Source organism: Schistocerca serialis, chromosome 5 (assembly GCF_023864345.2).
Source record: "Schistocerca serialis cubense isolate TAMUIC-IGC-003099 chromosome 5, iqSchSeri2.2, whole genome shotgun sequence".
NCBI lineage: Eukaryota > Metazoa > Arthropoda > Insecta > Orthoptera > Acrididae > Schistocerca > Schistocerca serialis.
In genome coordinates, this window is record NC_064642.1 from 1,861,908 (window position 1) to 1,883,962 (window position 22,055).

General features: G+C 40.4%; 1 protein-coding gene across 4 annotated transcripts in view; it reads left to right on the forward strand.

Moving 5' to 3' along the window:
- The window catches only part of LOC126481554 (uncharacterized), a 148,904-nt gene that overhangs the window by 73,572 nt on the left and 53,277 nt on the right, over window positions 1-22,055 (forward strand). For all 4 annotated transcript variants that reach the window (XM_050105394.1, XM_050105393.1, XM_050105395.1 and 1 more), the window contains exon 4: window positions 618-987. In XM_050105394.1, coding sequence (XP_049961351.1) covers window positions 618-987 — 370 coding nt within the window. The remainder of the gene's footprint in view (window positions 1-617; window positions 988-22,055) is intronic.

Consider the following 22,055-nt stretch of genomic DNA (forward strand, 5'->3'; position numbering starts at 1 on the left):
AGTAGTAGGGAATTACATATGTAGGAAAGGAAATAATGTGGATATACTGCAGCACAATATACAGCACAGTAAACTTGTAGTGTGGGAGAAATACCTAGTAGTGGTACCTCAAACAAATGAGAGCTACTACTAATACTTCATAGTTGACTGTTCAGACCACACTTCCCTTGTGATTACTGTTTCAATTAATCAACTAAATTCTTGTCTGTGACACTGTAATAAATACTGGCACAAGTGATGTGTTACATAATATTAATTTATTCCAGAAGTGTTATGTATATCCATATTAATTTATTTTCAAACAATGGAAAATCCAAGATGCAAAAATGATAATATTATGAAAAGGACAGATTGCTAAGCACCATATAGAGATGATGTTGAGTTGCAGACGGGCTGTCTCATTTAGCAGTCTTGTTAGTACGCCTGTCTGTGACTCAACAACTCTAAGTGGTGAGTAGCAGTCTGTCCTTATCATAATATTGACTCTGGTTCTATTTTCAGCATAAATATATGAAGTGCGTATACTGTTTATAATCTTTGTTACTGTTTATTTAGATTTTTCATTGAGTGCATTGATAATTATTGCTTTAGTAATAAAAGAGTGTGATTTCTTTCAGAAAGTGACGAATTGTTACCAAATGTCTGCAGCTGGGCAGAATTATGTGCGTGGTACCAACAATCATTGGAATTATGGGAACAATAGAGGCAATAACTACAGAAAAATAGAAAAGACTGCTCCAGAATATAACACACAAGATGACTTCAATGAGGCCAGGCATAGGAAGCAAGAAATGCTGCAATTACAGACTCCTCGTGCTAAAAGTTTATTTAAACACCCCACTGAAGAAGAAATGAGACAAGGAATTGAAACACACACAGGAAAATACCTTTTGAAATCTGCACGCAAGGAGAATGAGTTTCATAATTGTCAAACAAGGCATCCATCAAAAATTAGTAACCCTCAGTTTCACCCAAAAAAAAGGACAGGTACCTGTAAATTTCCTATAGTCGAGATAGCGTAAGTAGATCTCTGACAGCTGGCAGCACTGTTGCCAGCTTTCAACTGCAGAGTGCTAATGGCTGCAGGCAAAAACAGTAGTCATCTACAGAGCTGAGGTGTTGCGATGGAGATGTTTATAAAGTTATTATGTTATGGGCTGAGGTAGGCCAGCAAAGCTGCAACTGTCAGGGATGAACTTACACACACTCAGCTAGAGTAAACATAAACAAACGTTGTTAAGGCAGGTATTTAAATTTTTTAATATGCATGTTGCTTAATAGTAAAATAAAATTTAAGAGAAACTAATATTGAGGATGACAGGAAGGTAAGTATATGTCTGTAGTTAACCCATTGTTGGGCTGTCTGTTTCATTAAATTGTAGACAGGAAAACTAAAGAATTTGGAACAAGCATCAGTCTTGTGTAAATGAGGGGAAAATATCAAAAAAGTGAGAAAAACTTACAACATTTGTTGTATGAGTAGTGCAGACAATGTTACACTGATAAGCAGAACAGAGAAAATGTGGTGTGCGACCGTCTCTGTATTCATTGACACTGAGGAGACTGCCCACTGGCAAGGCATGGACTTGGGTTCAAGAGGGTAATGACTTAAATTTCCATCCATCTGTACAGATTTAAGCTTTCTGTGATTTTCATAAATTGCTCAGGGCAAATGCCTGGATAGTTCCTTCTAAAGAATTTGGCCAGTGTCCTTTGACAATCTGATCTTGTGCTCATTTTTCAGTGTTGGGATGTTAAGCCACATTCTTACTTCCTTTTTCCATTCACTGATGGAGGGAAGCATGTGTTTACATATATAGATAAACTGAAGAAACATATGCTATGCAGCATCATATATAATAATATCATACTTGATTATAATAGAGGGAAACATACCACGTAGGAAATATATATCTAAAAACAAAGATGATGTGACTTACCAAATGAAAGTGCTGGCAGGTCGACAGACACACAAACAAACACAAACATACACACAAAAAATTCAAGCTTTCGCAACAAACTGTTGCCTCATCAGGAAAGAGGGAAGGAGAGGGGAAGACGAAAGGAAGTGGGTTTTAGAGGAGAGGGTAAGGAGTCATTCCAATCCCGGGAGCGGAAAGACTTACCTTAGGGGGAAAAAAGGACAGGTATACACTCGCACACACGCACATATCCATCCACACATACAGACACAAGCAGACAGCTTGTGTCTGTATGTGTGGATGGATATGTGCGTGTGTGCGAGTGTATACCTGTCCTTTTTTCCCCCTAAGGTAAGTCTTTCCGCTCCCGGGATTGGAATGACTCCTTACCCTCTCCTCTAAAACCCACTTCCTTTCGTCTTCCCCTCTCCTTCCCTCTTTCCTGATGAGGCAACAGTTTGTTGCGAAAGCTTGAATTTTTTGTGTGTATGTTTGTGTTTGTTTGTGTGTCTGTCGACCTGCCAGCACTTTCATTTGGTAAGTCACATCATCTTTGTTTTTAGATAAATATCATACTTGAGTTAGATAGTTGCATGTTCCTTAGATCATTTGAACGATTCTCTATCAAAATGATGTAGAACGATTCAGTTTACAGGATAATGGGTGAGGTGTGATGAGGAAAGTAATGGGAATTCTTGTTTTTCTTAAAGAATCTTTATTTATTCATCAGCATCAACTTTGTCCACTTCAAGGCAATCCCCCTCAGATGTAATACAATTGTGCCAGAGCATTTTCCAAACTTGGAAGCACTTCTGGAACTTACTTTTCATTATTGTGTTCAGCTCCTTCACCGATTCTATTTTTTACCTCAACAGTGGTGGCAAAACGATGTCTATTCATGGTTCTCTTCAGTCTCAGGAATAGAAAGAAGTCGCAGGGAGCCATATCTGGCAAATACAGTGGCTGAGGCAACACAATGGTTTTATTTCTTGTCAAAAAAATCCTGGAGAACCATTGAGGTGTGAGAGGGAACATTAGTGTGATGCAATAGTGGTTTCGCCTCAAATAGACCTTTTTAATCACATCTCATGTACATGATTACTGTTAACATTAATGAACACATTTTTTTATCTCTGCTTACTAAAAGAACTTGCTGTTCCACATGTTAGACACTTTATGATACTGAGAAAATGAAAATTTTTGTGTTGCTGTATATTGAACTCCTTTCTGAACAACTGACAGCTTCAGTAATGGGTAATAAAGGTGTAATGCTGTAGGTACAGACATTACTGTTCTTCTGAAATTGTGATGGATTATTTCTGATGCATTAGCAAATATGAGTTGTGACATCACAGTTAAAATGCCTAGTTCCTTGCAGAGAGGCTCACCCGATGCCTGTGGGTGCACACCACATATTCTGTGCAATCAGCACTTTCTTTCTAAGTGATGAGCTATCCCATAAAATTGTTCCATAAGCCGATATTGTGTGGACATATAGAAAGGGGTTAATACATTTGTTTCCAACCTTAGCACTTATATGAAGAGCGTAAGTAGCTAAACTTAATTGTTTGAGCAGCTCAGTAATATCCTACTTCCAGTTCATTTTCATCAATGTGTACACCCAAAAATTTGGATCATTCTAACTTATTTACTGATTTGTCATGTGTTACATCAATTGTTGGTGTGACACTGTTTGTTGTACAGAACTGCATATACACAAGTGTGCCTTTTTAAAACTTCCATTTTCTGAGAACCACTCTATAATTCTTTGAAAAATATCATTTACCATCTCTTTGGAAGCTTTCTCTTTAATGAGATATATTATAACACTAGTATCGTCTGCAGTATGTAATAATTCTACCTGTTGAATGTTGAGTGGAAGGTCATTCACATTTATAAGGAATAGGAGTGGATCCAAAATTGAACCCTGTGGAACTCCCTTTGTTATGTCCCCACTCACTAAAAATTCCTACATTGATTGAGTTATTCAGCACAACCTTTTGCTTTCTGTTTAAGTATGATTCAGATCCGCTGTTTGTAAAGTCATCAGTTCCACAAAACGTGAGGGTTTTTTTTTTAATATATATATATATATATATATATATATATATATATATATATATATATATATATATAGAAGGAAACGTTCCACGTGGGAAAAATTATATATAAAAACAAAGATGAGGTGACTTACCGAACGAAAGTGCTGGCAGGTCGATACACACACAAACATACACTCAAAATTCAAGCTTTCGCAACAAACTGTTGCCTCATCAGGAAAGAGGGAAGGAGAGGGGAAGACGAAAGGAAGTGGGTTTTAAGGGAGAGGGTAAGGAGTCATTCCAATCCCGGGAGCGGAAAGACTTACCTTAGGGGGAAAAAAGGACAGGTATACACTCGCACACACGCACATATCCATCCACACATACAGACACAAGCAGACATATTTCAATACTATCACCAGACGGGAGATTCTTGTAATGTACTTTAATAATTTTAAATTCTGTGCAAGTGGTTGCCACCATAATAGACATGAAGCTAAATATTCATGACTGGGACTCAAACAGAATTACTATGCGTGTGGATTTTTTTTACACGTGATCATTTCTTCGATCAAAGCCCATATCACAGCAAACTGAAGAACTGTTGTACATGTCAGGATGGTATCAGGAGCTCAGGTGGGCATCCAGGGTGTTTTTCCTATACATAAAATGAAAAATCCCAAGAGTCAGGGAAAAGTGGGTTTTATTCCCAAGAATTACCACTGATGCGTGAAATATGAAAACTGGCTACTGCTACAGCTACGGCTATGGAGTGAACCGCACATGGTATGGAAAGAGTGTCTCGCCCTAAATAGAAAGGACTGGTGGACATGTCCAGGTGGTAAGGAAGCTGGCAGGGAAAAAGAGGGACCCGCTGTTGCGTACCTCACTTGATGGCACCTTGTCCTCTTGTTGGTGGGTTTGAGGTAGATAGTTGGTGTCTCTCTCTCAGCAGTACTGTGGTGGCATCCCTAGCACAGCGTAATAGTGTGGGAGCCAGCCACAAGTACTGTGGAGTAGTTTACGTAACTGTTCATGCCGCTGCCTGAGGCTAAATTAAAATGGTGGAAGTAGAACAGAATACAATTTTTTACCATTATTACCCATTACCTTGTACACTATATTCTCTTTGCCTTGTGTCATCATCTTTCGGAGGCTCTCTTCTTACCACAAACCACTATGATCATTATTGTGCTCATGATTTCATTATTTGTTTGTATTTGCATCTTTGTCTTAAACAGGTCATTAAATCATTATTTCTTGGGTACCTTAACCCCTTTTTATTAAGCTGCCCATTATTTTTCAGTTTGCGGTCCAGAAGCTTTCTTTCTTTGAAATACACATTTAGCAAGTGCTGCTCATGTTCTAATTTGTGGAAGTGAATGTATTATCTTCAGAAAAGTTGCAAAATTTCCCTAGAATTTTCTTTCCTTTGTAAGGACTGGCCACATCATTGAAGTCACACACAATCATTTCAGTGCTCATATCATGAGTGACATCTAATAATTATCACTTTATCATTAATTTTATGATACCACCATATTTTGAAGTTGGAAATTACGCCTGAATATAGGAGGCTCGGTTGGTTTTCTAAGAACATTCATCATATCTAGCCACTAACACTGAATGTACTCACTACTAAATTAATTAATTCAGAATTTATCATCTCTGCAATTTTTTCTTCCTTACTTTTTCACATTCTCTGTGAATTACTGTTTTCTTCAAAATGTAAATAGTAAATGCCTTGCCATCTAATTTCAGTCACTCGCAATACTAATATTTTTCTTGCTTTAATTTTCAGATGTTATTGTCCACTTTTTCTTAATGAGGTCCACACATTCCAGCACAAATTAACAGTATGTTGTGGTTGTTGCTGTTGTCGTCGTCGTTGCTTTCATCGTCATTGTTGTCATTGTTCCCAGTCTGAAGACTGGTTTTATCAGTGCTCTTCATGATAATTTATCCATAATCAGCCTCTTCATTTGTGCATAACTTCTGCAACATACATCCATTACAACTTGCTTACTGTATTTATCCCTTGATCTCCCTCTACAATTTTTACCCTCACATTTCCCTCCAGTACCATAGTGACAACTCCTTGATCAACTGATCCATTCTTTAAGTCAAGTTGTGTTATAAATTTGTTTTCTCCCCAGTTCGATTCAGTACCGCCTCATTAGTTACATGATATATCCGTCCAGTCTTCAGCATTCCTCTGTAGCCCCTTATTTCAAGAGCTTCTATTCTCTTCTTGTCTGAACTGCTTATCATTCACATTTCAGTCCCACAAAAGGCTATGCTGCAGACAAATAACTTCAGAAAAGACTCTGAACACTTAAGTTTGTATTTGATTTTAACAAACTACTTTTCTCAGAAATTCTTTCCTTGCTGTAGCCAGTATGCGTTTTACATCCTCTCTCCTTTGGATATTGTGTGTTATTTTGATGCCCAAATAGCAAAACTCACAGACAAATTTTAGTGTGCCATTTCCTAATGTAACTCCTTCAGCATAACCCGATTCAAATGGACTACATTCAACTTTTGTTGATGCTCATCTGACAACCTCTTTTAAGACACTGTCTGTTTCCTTCAGCTACTCTTCCAAATTCTTTGCTGTCAGAGAATTACAGTGCCATTGGCAAACCTCAAAATTTTTAATTTCTACTTCCTGAACTACTTCTTCATTTTCTTTATTGCTTACTCAGTGTAGAGGTTATCAGGGATAGGCAACAGTTCTGTCTCACACCCTTCTCTGCTTCTCCTTCCTTTTATGTCCTTCAATTTTTATAACTGCAGTTTGGTTTCTGTACAACTGTGTGCAACCTTCTGCTCCGTGTATTTTATCCCTGCTACCTTAATTATTTCAAGGAGAACAGTATTCATGATCTTGCTAAATATATAACTGCCATAAATATAGATTTGCCTTTCTCTAACCTACCTTCCTAAATATGTCATAGGGTCACTATCACCTCTCGTGTTCCTGTATTTTTCTGGAACTCTAACTGATCTTCCCAGAGGTTGACTTCTACCTTGTTTCTTTCCTCTGTAAACATAATTCGTGCTAGCAATTTGCAGTAATATTCAGACCTTTCAGCACCTGTTTCCTTTGGATCTGGAATTATTACTTTCTTCTTGAAGTCTGAGGGTAGTTATCCTGTCTCATATATCTTGAATGCCAGGTGGAATAGTTCTGCCATCTCTTGCTCTCCCAATAATCTCAATAATTTTGAAGGAATATTTCAATTACTTAGCCATTTTATACTTTCAGTAATTTAGTGCTATGTGAAATTTTTCTTACAGTGTTGTACCTCCCATCTCATCTTCATCTACTTCCTCTTCCCTTTCTATGTACTGGCTTGCCATCTGAACTCATGATTTTCATACAGCTGCTTCTCTTTTTTCCAGAGGTCTCTGTAATTTTGCTATAGTCAGCATCTATCTTTCCCCTAGTTACATATGCTTCTACAGCCTTGCATTTGCCTTCTAGCCATTCCTTCTTACCCATTTTGCACTTCCTGTCAATTTTTTTCTTTTATTTTTTATTTATTTTTTAATTTTTTTTTTATTATTTAACTTTCCCCTCACACTTCATTTGCTGCATTTTTATATTTTCTGCTTTCACAATTTAAACTCAGTATCTGCATGATTTTTAATGGGCCTTGTCTTTTTACCTCTTGGGTCATCTTCTGCCTTCATTGTTTCACCTCTCAAACCTCTCTCAAAGCTACGCATTCATCTTCTGCTGTATTTCCTTTCCCTGTGTCAGTCAAACATTGCCTAATGCACACTCTGAAGCTCTCGATAATCTCTTTGTGAAAGAGATTCTTTCAGCTTACAGATTCTTTCTGCTTGTCCAGGTCCCATCTCCTTAATTTCCTACCTTTTTGCACTTTGGTTGTAATCTACAGTTTATAACCAAGTACAGTCAAAGTCCACATCTCCCCCTGGAAATGTCATGCAGTTAAAAATCTGCTTTCACACTATTATATAATCTGAAACTTTTCTTTTCCCCAGGTCTCTTCCACATATACAACCTTCTAACATGATTCTTAAACCAGATGTGAGAAATGATTAAATTATGCTCTATCAGGTGGGTTTCTTTTATTCCTTTCCCCCCATCTGTATTATCCTACTATTTTCCTTTTCTTCTCTTTCCTATTGTCAGATACCAGTTCTTCATCACAGTTAAATACCATATTTACTTCAATATAAGAAAGCCCTGAAAATAAGATGACACCCTGTTTTTTAATTAGGTTTTTTGAGAAAAAATCATTTTTAACGTATTCTGACTGACCAAATTACAAATTGTTTTGTTGACATAAAGTATCTCCCAAAAAGTTAACATATTATCTATTCTAAATGTATGTCATTTATTGATTCTTTTTTTGCTTCTATACTGCTCGTGATCTCGCGGTAGCGTTCTCGCTTCCTGAGCACAGGGTCCCGGGTTCGATTCCTGGCGGGGTCAGAGATTTTTCCTGCCTTGAGATGACTGGGTGTTGTTGTGTCGTCTTCATCATCATCATTCATCCCCATTATAGTAGGAGGAAGGCAATGACAAACCACCTCCACTAGGACCTTTCCTAGTACGGCAGTGTGGGTCTCCCGCATCATTCCCCTACGCTCCGTCTCGGAGTATGGGACCATCATCATCGTCATCATCACTGGTGTGAGAATGTTACAATGTCTCATGCTTCCAAACAAATTGCCTACCTGCCCCCCCTCTCATTAGCTGTGTAGAACCAGTTGGCACACCACCTTTAATTCCCGTCGTATGTCACAGAAGGCATTGACAACATCGTAGCAAGAAACACGTAAGTACACCACTGGCCTCTATCTACACTTTTACCATCCTCTGCAGAAATGACTAATATTTTTGAATATATGTCTAATTTCAAAGATAGTTTGATTCCAACTACAAATGGATTCAGGAAAACTGCAATTTAACCATGTAAGATGTTCATAAAAAACCAAAGTATGTGGTATCGATTCCCATGGTTGGCAACATGATAGAATTTGCTGCTTGTTCATCACTACCGTCCTTGCAGTCATAATAGTTCTCAGCCAAGCTGGTGTCATTGTTCGCCTTTCAATGCTTTTGTAGGGTTGAGATTGAGCAACTGTGAAAAACAGACTGCAATATCTTCAAGTGTGCAGGTCATATGTAACAGCACCAACTAATACATAAATAAAAGATTGTAAATAAGATTCAGGCCCATTCTCAAACTTTCGCTCATCCCATGATATAGTGACATCTGTTGGTATCATCTTCATGACAGCTCTTGCCACTGTAATTTATTCTCACAGTAATTATTAGTCAGTTTAATATGATTTATTTCTGGATTAATTTTCCTTTTTGTTTCAACTGAATTTTGCCATCGTGTTCTGAAGCTGATTAAAAGCTTGTAATCTTTTTACCCAATATTCCAATACATGAATAGTGACAGAATATTTCTTTGCAACCCACTTAGTAAATAATTACAGTCACTCATAATCAAATAAAGTTTTTATCTTGGTTCAGAATCAAGTAATGTTTTTGAAAGACATTTCCACTTTCAAATCTTACCTTTACTTAAAAAACAGAATTAATGTATGTACATGGTATCGATACATGTATGAGAACTTTTATAGCAAACCTGTCCAAACACAAAAAGAGTTTGCAAGATCATAGAAGTTAATGCTATTTCCTCTTGTGTTTCACAAAATTGTCAAATTTTAATGAGAGCAACACCCTGTTGTAGTGGCTAGTTCATAATTTCTCACAAGTCTCTTGCACTAGTGCTGTGTGTGTCATGTCGAATGATTATTCGAGCAATGTTGATACTATATCAAACACTTTGGTACATAAGAAAATCTCGAACCTGTTGGAATGCGAGTATCATTTACCCAACCCTGCCATTCAGATTTCTTAAAAATAAATCTGCACATGTCCTCAATAGCCAAAGCTTCATCTCTAAATGTAAGAAGATCCCTATAAATGTAAGATTACCCCCTATATACTCCACTAAACAATGTAAAAATGTTGACCTCAGCAGCAATAGTTTAATCTATTGAATTTGAGAAAAAATGTCATCTTATATTCGACAAAATAATTTAATTGGGTAGTTAATAAATCTACCCACCAAGCTAGTGGCAGAATGTGCACATGAAAGAGGGATGTAATTAGGCGCCTAACCACAACCCTCTTTTATGTGTGTGTTCTGCCACTGCTTGGTGAGTAGATTTTTTATCTATCCAGTTAAATTATTTTGTCAAAAATTACTTGTTTTCGTCGTCTTATATTCAGGTAAATATGGTATTCCTTTCACTTAACTACCTGAATAATTTCTTTTATGCCATGATACATTTTTCAATGCCCTCATCAACTACAAAGCTAATTGACATATGAACTTGAACTATTGTGTTGGATGTGTTAATTACACTGTTCATAGTAGCTTACCCACAGTCCTATTATTTTGTTATCCGTTGTTAGACATACTTCTACATTACTTTCATTTGATATTTTAATTTATAATTTATAACCCTTTACTCACTTGACCAGTAGTACTGTTCTCCCTGCAACCAAACTTCACTAATTCCCATTATATCTAACTTTACCCTATCAATTTCACTTTTTAAGTTCCCTAACCTCCCTACCCCATTAAGGGATTTAACATTACACCCTGCAACTTGTAGATTGCCAGTTTTTTTATGACTTCATTCATTCAGTGATCTGAATAGGGAACTGTTTGCCCAAGAGAATGCCATCATCATTTAACCCTACAGAAGAGTTGCATGAATGTAGTTCTTCTTTTTCAGCCATTTGCAGAACAAACGCTGTGAGGCCGTGTTGGTTAAAAGGCTAGATCTTTCAGTAACCCAGACTCTTGCCTCTGCTACTACTGAAAAGGCTGATGCCCCTCATCAGAAACATGTTTGTGTGGCCTCTCCACAAATATTCCTCCATTACTGATACTTCTACTGTAGGCTATTTGTAGGGACTGGAAAAATTTGCATCATGTGAAATAGGTGCAAAATTCTGCCTCAGAATGCGAAAATGCAAGATCACCTAGTAGACGCTATTTCAAAGCGAAACTTATCATGAGGAACTATTTTATCAGAGATAACAATATTATGAAAAGGATAGTTGCTGCTCACCATATAGCAGAGATGCTGAGTTGCAAATAGGCACAACAAAAATAAACAGAAAGTGAGCTTTCAGCCAACAAGGCTTCATTGGAAACACACACACACACACACACACACACACACACACACACACACACACACACGGAAACACAACTCACACACACATGACTACAGGACTCTGGCCTCAGCAGCCAGAGACACACAAATTAAAGTGGCATCCTTTTTTTCCAATCATACGAGAGTTGCATAAAAGGTGCTTACCTGCAAAAAGTATGAAACAAGATTGTGGTTATAATTGAACTCTTTATTCAGAAGTAATCAGCAGAGGCCTAAGTGCAACTATCCCACAGTAAGTGTTCCCTGTGCTCAGAATTCTTCTGGCTGTGGCAGTAGCCAGTGCAACACTGCACCCTTCAGTTCATTGTCAGAGTTCAAGTACTTCCCTTTGAGATGTGTTTTTAGTGGACCACACACATGTCCAGGCTGTAGGATTGGTGCTCAAGCTGCTAGCACTTGAACTTGAACATTACGCTTCATGTGACCCAGCAGCCGTGTGGATGCATGTTATCATTGAATAGAATCACTCCCTCCATGAGTAGCCCAGGTCATTTGCTCTTGATGAACTTCATAGGCTATGGAGTGTCTCACTGTTAATGGTTTTTCTGTGCTCAAGGATTCGATGAATGTCGGACTTTAGATGTCGAAAAAACGGTGAGCATCACCCTACCTGCTGTGGGCACAGCTTTTAATTTTTTAGGAGGCAGCCAAGACACTACATTCACATTTTTAGATTCTTACTACATTATCCATAAGCAACATATGCAAATTTCAGCAGATTTGGTTGCTATGAAATTTCGTACCTCCTAGATATTACCGTCATCTGGACACATGATAAAAACTGAAGTGCTAAGTTTCCTAAAACAGCTTAAATCTGTTCCCTAAATAAAATTATCTTGTTTTCTTCCTTAAATCTCATGGCACTTCATAGTATTTGATTTTAGTATCAGTGATGCCCAATGCATTTTAAAACACTAACAAATTACACCACTTGAATTTTAACTCCATCGGATACGAAACCTTTGTCAAACAGCAGCCATTTTTGTTGTTGCTGTTGCTGCAGTATTCAGTCCGAAGACAAGGTGATGCATCTCTGTGTATGCTAGTCTATCCTTTGTCTGCGTAACTGCTCCTGCAGACATACATTTCAATCTGTTTACTGTATTGAAACCTTGACCTTTCTCTATGCATCCCCCTTTCCCCCTCCTGACACACACACACACACACACACACACACACACACACACACACTTCTCTACAGTACCATGTCAACAAGGTGACGCTGGGTATACTCTCTGCAAACCACTGTGAAGCGTATGGCAGAGGCTACTTCCTGTTGTACCAGTTATTAGTGTTTTTCCCTGTGTTCCATTCATGTATGCAGCATGGGAAGAATGATTGTTTAAATGCCTCTGCGTGTACTGTAATTAATCTAATCTTGTCCTCGCAATCCTCCTATGTGAGCGATAAATAAGTGGTTGTAGTATATTCCTATAGTCATCATTTAAAGCCAATTTTTGAAACTATAAGTAGGCTCTTTCAGGGTAGTTTATGCCTATGTTCAAGAGGTAGCTAGTTCATTTCCTTCAACATCTGTGTGACACTCTCCCACAGTTCAAACAAATATGTGGCCATTCATGTTGCCCTTCTCCTTATACATTCAACATCCCTTGTAAGTCCTATTTGGTATGCATTCCCACACACTTGAACAATATTCCAGCTTGGGTCGCACGAGTTGTTTGCATTTTCCCAGTATTCTGCCAATAAATCAAAGTCTAACATGTGCTTTACCCATGACTGAAACTATGTAATAATTCCATTTCATATCCCTAAAAGTGTTACACTCAGGCATTTTTATGATTTGGCTGATTCCCAGTGTGACTCATTGATATTATAGACATAGGCTACTACATTTGTGTGTGTGTGTGTGTGTGTGTGTGTGTGTGTGTGTGTAAAAGTTGTCAACCTGTGCACCACTTTTAAACCTTATCAAGATCTGACTGAACATTTATAGAGCTTCTTTCAGACAGTACTGTCATCTGCAAAATGTTGGAGGTTACTATTTGTCTTGCCCACAAGGTCACTGATATACAGCATGAACAGGAAGGGACCTGACACACTTCCCTGGGGCACACCCAAAGTTACTTCTACATTTGACGATGACTCTCAATCCAAGATAACATGCCATGTCCTCCCTACCAAAAAGATCACCAATCCAATCAGAAATTTCATTTGATATTCTATATGATCACACTTTTGATACTAAGTGTAGATGTGGTACTGAGTCAAACACTATTCAGAAATCAAGAAATACTGCATCTGCTTGACTATCTTTACCTGAGGCCTTCAGTAGGCCATGTGAAAAAAGTGCAAGTTAGGTTTCATATGATTGATTTTTTCAGTATCCATGCTGATTGACATGGAGGCTGGACATTCTGTTCAAGATACCTCATTAAGTTTCACCTCAGAATATGGTCTAAGATTCTACAACAAATCAAAGTCAAGGATATTGGACAGTATTTTGTGGATCACTTCTACTACCCTTCTTGTAGACGAGTGTGACCTGTGCTTTCTTCCAACTACTGTGCATGGTTTTTTGCTTGAGGCATCTACAATATAGAAAGAATAGGGGCTAAGTCGGTTGCAAATTCAGTGTAGAATCTGACAGGGATTGGATTGGTCCCTGGAGCTTTGTCCAGTTTTTAACATTTTCAGCTGATTCTCGACACCACTGATGCTTGTACTTATTTTACTCATCTTTTCAGCGATATGAGAATTAAATTTGGGCAGTTCTCCTGGGTTTTCCTTGTAAGGAACATTTGGATCGGAGTTAAGCATATAGGCTTCTCTTTTACTATCCTCAATTTCAGTTTCTGTATCATTTGCTAAGGGCTGGACACTAATTTTCTCTTAACTGCCAAGGATATTTCATTGAGCCACTCTCTACCCATAACCCAATGTTTTGTTTTGCACCTATTATGCAGTAGTCTCTGTTTCTTTACAGTGATCGCATACCGTAGAGGGTCCTTCCATTATGACATTTTGTAACAGGTACATATCAGTCCAGTGCATGGTCAACTATTCTTTTAAACTTTAGCCATTGTTCATCTACATGCCCCTGTCATCTGCTGAAGTACTTTCAGCCTGGTCTCCCGATAGACTGTGAACTATTGTTGGTCTCGTGCCGCTATTTGTAGCTATAGCTTCCTGACACACATTGCGTCCTTTGATGACCTTTTGTTTTTCAGAGCCCACACTGTTATCCCATGAATCGCAAACTCACTCAGCATATTCCAGTTCTGGTGGATGTAATGACCAGCAAGAATTTAATACATTTAGTGCCATGACGCACACTAAATTTAGTTTTTAAATTGAAACTTGTGTTCCTGTTTATTAGGTTTTCTGGCATCTTCATTATGCTGTTCCAGAATCTTGTTTGCACCCCAGTGCTGGTCTCATTGCATTTCATTTTGTGAATATATTCAAGACTGTTTGATTTGCTTAGTTGTGTTAGCCGGATGTGTTGCTGATGTTCCTAACATCTCTCCTCTATTGTACACCTGGAAGTGCACCATTAATCATACTGAGGAAACCCGAGAGACCACATCGAATTGCTCAGTGCCTCAGGCTTGTAACCCATCAACAGATCACTTCTTTTAGTCCAGTTATGCTGTAAATTTCTTTTCTCCCCAGTTCAAATCATTACCATCTCATTAGGTATTCAATTGACCCATCTTGTGATAATTTAAACATTTTTCAAACCCACTGTTTTGTGTAATATAAGAGTCTTCACACTGTGTGTTCAAGTGAGGAGACATTGTTGGTGTTGCACAATACTGACTTGCCATTGCTAATTTAGCTGCCTCTATATTCAAAACTTGCTCTCCCCTATTTCAGGCATCAGTACTCAAACTCAAAACTGCATGTTGTTAAGCCCTGCAGTAAACGTAGGTTTATCTTTCCTTACCTGATCTTCTAAGATAACTCATACGGTAATTATTACCTCGTGTGTTTCTACATTTCTCTGGAATCGAAAGTGATCTTCCTGAGATCAGCTTCTACTAATTTTACTATAGTAACCGAGGTATCACCTACACCAGAAAAGATTGGTCAGTTTGCACCCTCAATACTAGGCCCAGTTAGCTTTTCAAGCAGACCCTATTTGGGAAGAGAGGGTGTTCTCCCTCTCCCCACCACCCCCATTATCCCTTCTCTTTATACCTCGAGATCCTCAGCTTCACTTTCTGCTCAACAGATATCTCTTAGGGTAGGAGTAGCTCTACAGTTCTTTTCCTACTCCGCTTCAGCCACACTAGCCTGTTCCATCAATAAATTTGAAAATAATTCTCTAGACTTTGTTGCAGTTATGGTGCTCCATTATGAATGGTTTACATTTTAATAATGTGCCCCACTTCTGTTATTAATACTAACAAAGAGATAGAGGGGCTGGCCAGTACTTAGCTCAGTACAGCCGATAGATACACAAAAAACAGAACCGAAAATTTACGTTCCTAGCTTTCGGAACAAATGTTCCTTCATCAGGGAGGAGAGAGGGGAAAGAAAGGGAAGAAGGGAAAGTGGGTTCAGTTACTCACAACCCAGGTTATGAAGCAACAGGGAAAGGAAAACACGGAGGGTAGCAAGGATGGAGGCATGGTCGTCAGAGGGAAGCCAAAGATATTCTACTGTAAGTACTGTGCCAGCTTCAAACCAAAGAGGATGCCTACCGAAGTAAAGAGGTATATAGTATAAAGATAAACACAACTATGTAGGATGAAAAGATGCGTGAATGGCTAAAGAGGAAAGGGAATGAGGAGAAGACTGAAGAGTAAATGGGAGTGAGGTTGTTTAATGTAGGTTCAGTCCAGGGGGATGGCGGGATGAAAGGACGTGTTGGAGTGCAAGTTCCCATCTCCGCAGTTCAGAGGGACTGGTGTTGGGCGGGAGAAGCCAAATGGCACATACGGTGTAGCAGGTTCCTAGGTCCCTAGAATTATGCTGGAGGGCATGCTCTGCTACTGGATATTGGACATCTCCTAGGCGGACAGTTCGTCTGTGTCCGTTCATGCGCTCAGTCAGTTTAGTTGTTGTCATACCGATGTAAAAGGCTGTGCAGTGCAGGCATGTCAGCTGATAAATGACGTGTAGTTTCACACGTGGCCCTGCCTTGAATTGTGCATGTTTTACCAGTAGCAGGGCTGGAGTAGGTGGTTGTGGGGGTATGTATGGGGCAGGTTTTGCAGCGGGGTCGGTTACAGGGGTAGGAACCGCTGGGTAGAGAAGGTAGTCTGCGAATATTGTAGGGTTTAACAAGGATGTTACGGAGGTTAGGGGGGCCACGAAAGGCAACTCTGGGTGGTGTGGGGAGAATTTAGTCAAGGGATGATCTCATTTCAGGGGTTGACTTGAGAAAGTCATATCCCTGGCGGAGTAATTTGTTGATGTATTCGAGGCCAGGATAATACTGGGTGACAAGAGGGATGCTTCTGTGTGGTCTGGGGGTAGGAACATTGTTGTTGGACGGGGAGGAATGTATTGCTCGGGAGATCTGTTTGTGGACAAGGTCTGCAGGATAGTTGCGGGAGAGGAAAGCACTTGTCAGGTTATTAGTGTAATTGTTGACGGATTCGTCACTGGTCCCTCACAAGGCCTCACGACGACTTCCATAGACTTACTAACCCCACCTGAGCCACGTACCCCTACCTTCTACCTATTACCCAAAATCCACAAAGAGAACCATCCTGGCCGTCCCATTGTAGCAGGCTTCAAAGCCGCAACAGAACGTATCTCAGCTCTGGTAGACCAACACCTTCAACCTATCACCCGCAGACTCCCATCCTACATCAAAGACACAAACCACTTCCTAGAACGCCTCAAATCCATTCCCACTCCTCTCCCACCTGAAACCTTTCTTGTCACCATAGATGCTACATCCCTTTACACAAACATCCCACATACCCATGGTCTCTCTGCGCTTGAGCACTACCTCTCCCAACGCCCACCCGAAGATCTTCCAAAAACCTCGTTCCTTATCACACTTACCAGCTTCATCCTCACCCATAATTACTTCACTTTTGAAGGCCAGACCTACAAACAAATCGGGGGGAACGGCCATGGGAACCAGGATGGCTCCGTCCTACGCCAACCTCTTCATGGGCCGCATGGAGGAGGCTTTCCTGAAGACCCAACAGCTGCTTCCCCTGGCCTGGTATAGGTTTATGGATGACATCTTTGTGGTCTCGACTCATGGTGAAGAAACACTCCTTAATTCCCTCCATAACCTCAACTCCTTTTCGAATCTGAATTTCACCTGGTCCTTCTCCAAAACCAAAGCCACCTTCCTGGATGTTGACCGTCATCTTGTTGAAGCTCACATCCACACCTCTGTCCATATCAAACCCACAAACAAACAACAGTACCTTCACTTTGATAGCTGCCATCCATTCCACATCAAACTCCCCCTTCCGTACAGCCTAGGTATTCGTGGCAAACGTATCTGCTCCAGTGATGAATCCCTCAACAACTACACCAATAACCTGACCAGTGCTTTCCTCTCCCACAACTATCCTGCAGACCTTGCCCACAAACAGATCTCCCGAGCAATACATTCCTCCCCGTACAACAACAATGTTCCTACCCCAAGACCACACAGAAGCATCCCTCTTGTCACCCAATATTATCCTGGCCTCGAATACATCAACAAATTACTCCGCCAGGGATATGACTTTCTCAAGTCAACCCCTGAAATGAGATCATCCCTTGACAAAATTCTCCCCACACCACCCAGAGTTGCCTTTCGTTGCCCCCCCCCCCCCCCAACCTCCGTAACATCCTTGTTAAACCCTACAATATTCCCAGACTACCTTCTCTACCCAGCGGTTCCTACCCCTGTAACCGACCCTGCTGCAAAACCTGCCCCATACATCCCCCCACAACCACCTACTCCAGCCCTGCTACTGGTAAAACATGCACAATTCAAGGCAGGGCCATGTGTGAAACTACACATGTCATTTATCAGCTGACATGCCTGCACTGCACAGCCTTTTACATCGGTATGACAACAACTAAACTGACTGAGCGCATGAACGGACACAGACGAACTGTCCGCCTAGGAGATGTCCAATATCCAGTAGCAGAGCATGCCCTCCAGCATAATTCTAGGGACCTAGGAACCTGCTACACCGTATGTGCCATTTGGCTTCTCCCGCCCAACACCAGTCCCTCTGAACTGCGGAGATGGGAACTTGCACTCCAACACGTCCTTTCATCCCGCCATCCCCCTGGACTGAACCTACGTTAAACAACCTCACTCCCATTTACTCTTCAGTCTTCTCTTCTTTCCCCTTTCCTCTTTAGCCATTCACGCATCTTTTCATCCTACATAGTTGTGTTTATCTCTATACTATATACCTCTTTACTTCTGTAGGCATCCTCTTTGGTTTGAAGCTGGCACAGTACTTACAGTAGAATATCTTTGGCTTCCCTCTGACAACCATGCCTCCATCCTTGCTACCCTCCGTGTTTTCCTTTCCCTGTTGCTTCATAACCTGGGTTGTGAGTAACTGAACCCACTTTCCCTTCTTCCCTTTCTTTCCCCTCTCTCCTCCCTGATGAAGGAACATTTGTTCCGAAAGCTAGGAACGTAAATTTTCGGTTCTGTTTTTTGTGTATCTATCGGATGTACTGAGCTGAGGTAAGTACTGGCCAGCCCCTCTATCTCTTTGTTAGTATTTGTTTCACATCTTTATATGAGATTTTCCATTAACCACTTTTGTTATTATAAGGCAAACAGTGGATCTAGCTGACCCATTACCTTCAATTCTAGTCGACCTAATTTTACACATTCTCTGACAGTGCAGCTTGTCTAAATGTATTTGAAGTTCAGACAATACTGTCTTGAAGACCCTCGGTCAGTGGCAGCTGCTTGCCTCCCCCTGTAGTCTCAGCCCTGGAGAGCCTCTGGCTGTCCCTGGCTGATGGACTGGCCTCACTCCTCCTTTTCCTCCTTTTAATTTGTTTATCCTTCAACATCAATTTGTCATTTTGATGAATGGTACCACCTTAGTAGCTCCTACCATTCTATTGACCTGGCAATTTGTAATGATCGGGCCCCTGGTGTTCAGACACAGAAAGTGACCCCCCCTCGTCGTCTTACCTTTCGCAGAGGATCCTCTGCTCTTTTTGGCTGGCAAACTTCCGCCACCTTACGGTACTTTACTTTTCTCTTTTAGCTGGTTTTTATACTTCCCTTCTGCTTTTGTGTACCAGGCGAACATCCTAACACTCATTTTAGTCATTCATCTCGTTTCTTTTAGACATTAACATTATACTTGCAGGATACCCAGGTATGTATGCTCGTGCCACAGATTTAAGAGTTTACAACAATTTTGCCCTTTTGAAAGTGGTTGCCTTCCTCACTCATAAAAGATGACATTCTTGAAGAAAAAAAGGGTGGGCAGGGGGGGGGGGGGGGTGAACTGTTAACAAAAGGCTGCCTCCCAGGGCATGTGCACTGGGGAGTGCCACTCTGCTTGTGGACAGGTGCAGCTAGTATAGGCTACCCTCCAGGCAGTCGTATTACACATGTATTGCACTCATGTGAACCACTCAGCTGCAACTACTCGCACACAGGAGGCCACAGATGTGTGTTTGTGTACACCACAGCCTGGCTGCCAGACTACCTGCACATCACCTGCTCGCTCACCCCACTTGAGCCAGAAATAGGGAGAGGGGTCTTGCCACTTCTCCTAGTGCATCTGTGCCAGTTGCCGCACTGACCAATTAATTAGTAGGCCCAAACCGAGCTTAGATACCGTAATTCACGAGAAAGTCTGGGCCCTGATGATGGTTTTAAATGTGTCTTAAATAATCATAATTAATAATTATACTGAGGTTCCAAGCAAGGGGATACAGGTAGATGCTCTTTTCATTTTTCATACTTTGTTTTGAGGTTTCGTATTCAGAGAATGTATGTGCAATACATTCTGTAAATTTTGAATTTTTATGTTGAGTTAAATTTTGCCCGTAAATATTTAGGGGAGGGGGTTCCAGCAATGTTTCATTGCTGCTCAGAGTCCTTCCTGTATACAGAACTTTGGCATAGTAATATTGCTTAAGTCATGGCTGCATATTGCCAGATTCAAGTGTTCAGGTCAGCAAGGGCATTGATGACCACTGATAATTACTCTAAAATCGTCATTACTTTTCGCACAATATATATGTCAAAGAATTGTTTCTACTTTTATCTCAGACTTATCACCAAAATTACTTTACAAGTCTTTCAAATTGAGTATACCTTCAACTTCAGAAACAAGTGTAATTCACATGACAGAAGTGCTGGAACTCTACACTACGTAACCAAACACTTATCTGAAGTACTGAAACAATTTCATGGTGCACTAAATAATTTCCATATGACAGCATTCGCTTTCCCTTTCCCTCCCTCCTCCCTTCCTCCTCTCTTTATCCCCTCCCCCCTTCTTTTGACAGTGGTTAAACTGAGATTCCATAGTAACATTTATTGGCAGATGTACAATAAAATTAATTTTGTCAGCTGTGGTGGTTCTTTGTTCCATTATAGTGCAATGTTTGCATTTTATGGGATTTAGAATCGACACAGCCATTTGTAATCACTTTTAAATGTAACAGAGCTACAAGTAATGAGAGATGAATTGTGGCACATTGTGTAGTCAACAGAGGAAATAGTGTTAACTTGTTCAATTTTCATTACGCTTTCATCTCTACCTTCTGGACAACTCTGAACTCTGTTATGCCCTGTTACACTTTGTATTTATGAAAGCAATGTACTATTAAATGCAGCAAACACTAGTTTCAGAATGTCAGTTGTCAACCCAATGTATTTAAACTCTGGCAAATAGATGTTTATAGCTTTAACATGGCCTGTATTTAAAGTGATAAGGTGCTGTTTTTCTCATCAAACTTCTGTCTGGTTTGGTGTGGCTGGTCAGAACATCCTCTCATTTTGCAGAGTCGTCATCTCAGAATACCATGTGCACCCGAAGTCCTCAATGATTTGTCATATATATATATTTCAAAATGTTCTGCCCTCTATTGCTTCCTCTAATACCACGGAAGTTGTTCCCTGACATCTTAGTACAAGTCATGTAATCTTCTCCCTTCTAGTTGTATTTCATTTCTCCCATTTCTGCAGAGAACCTCATTTCTTACCAGTTCACTTGATTTTAAGATGCCTTCTGTAGCACTTGAGTCTCTCCTTGCTCGATTTTCTATGTCCACAATTCCCTTCCATAGAATGCTGTGCTGCCTATTTTTTATAGTAGTAGACTTCTTTTAACAATCAATGCTCTTTGCCTATGGGAGTAAGTTTCTTATCTCCTCCTTGCTTCACCCCTCAGGGGGCCCACAGTCCTTTTGTGGGTACGTGTGTGGCACGCACAGGGCCCCTTTCTAGGCTGCATTACCATCCCTGTTCCTCTCCCTCCCTATCATTACTCCTTTGTCCCTGCCCCCCTCTTTTCCCTCTTAGTTAGCTTCTTTATGTCGGCCTGGCTATCCTCCTGACTTTGTTTTGGTCTGTGCTATTGTTTAGTTTGCTGTTTCCATCTACTTTTCAGCGTTTTTGGTCCCCGTGGGGTTTGACCTCCATTCCCAAAATTTTACATTCAGTGTGAGCCATTTGGGGATGAACTTCCTACCTAGCTTCCATGGTGCAGGTTCCTCTCCCCCCTCCACTCTCCTTTCCCTTTGCACCCTGCCCCCCCCCCCCCCCCTCCTGCTAGGTCACCAGCATGGTAGCCAGTCCATGTGGTGAGGCTGTTAAGTACCCACATGGCTGAGCCCCCTGAAACCACAGGGATCACACTGCTAATACCTAAGCTGTTAACGCTTCGTGTATGCCCATGAGTTGATGCTCATCACTTTGGAG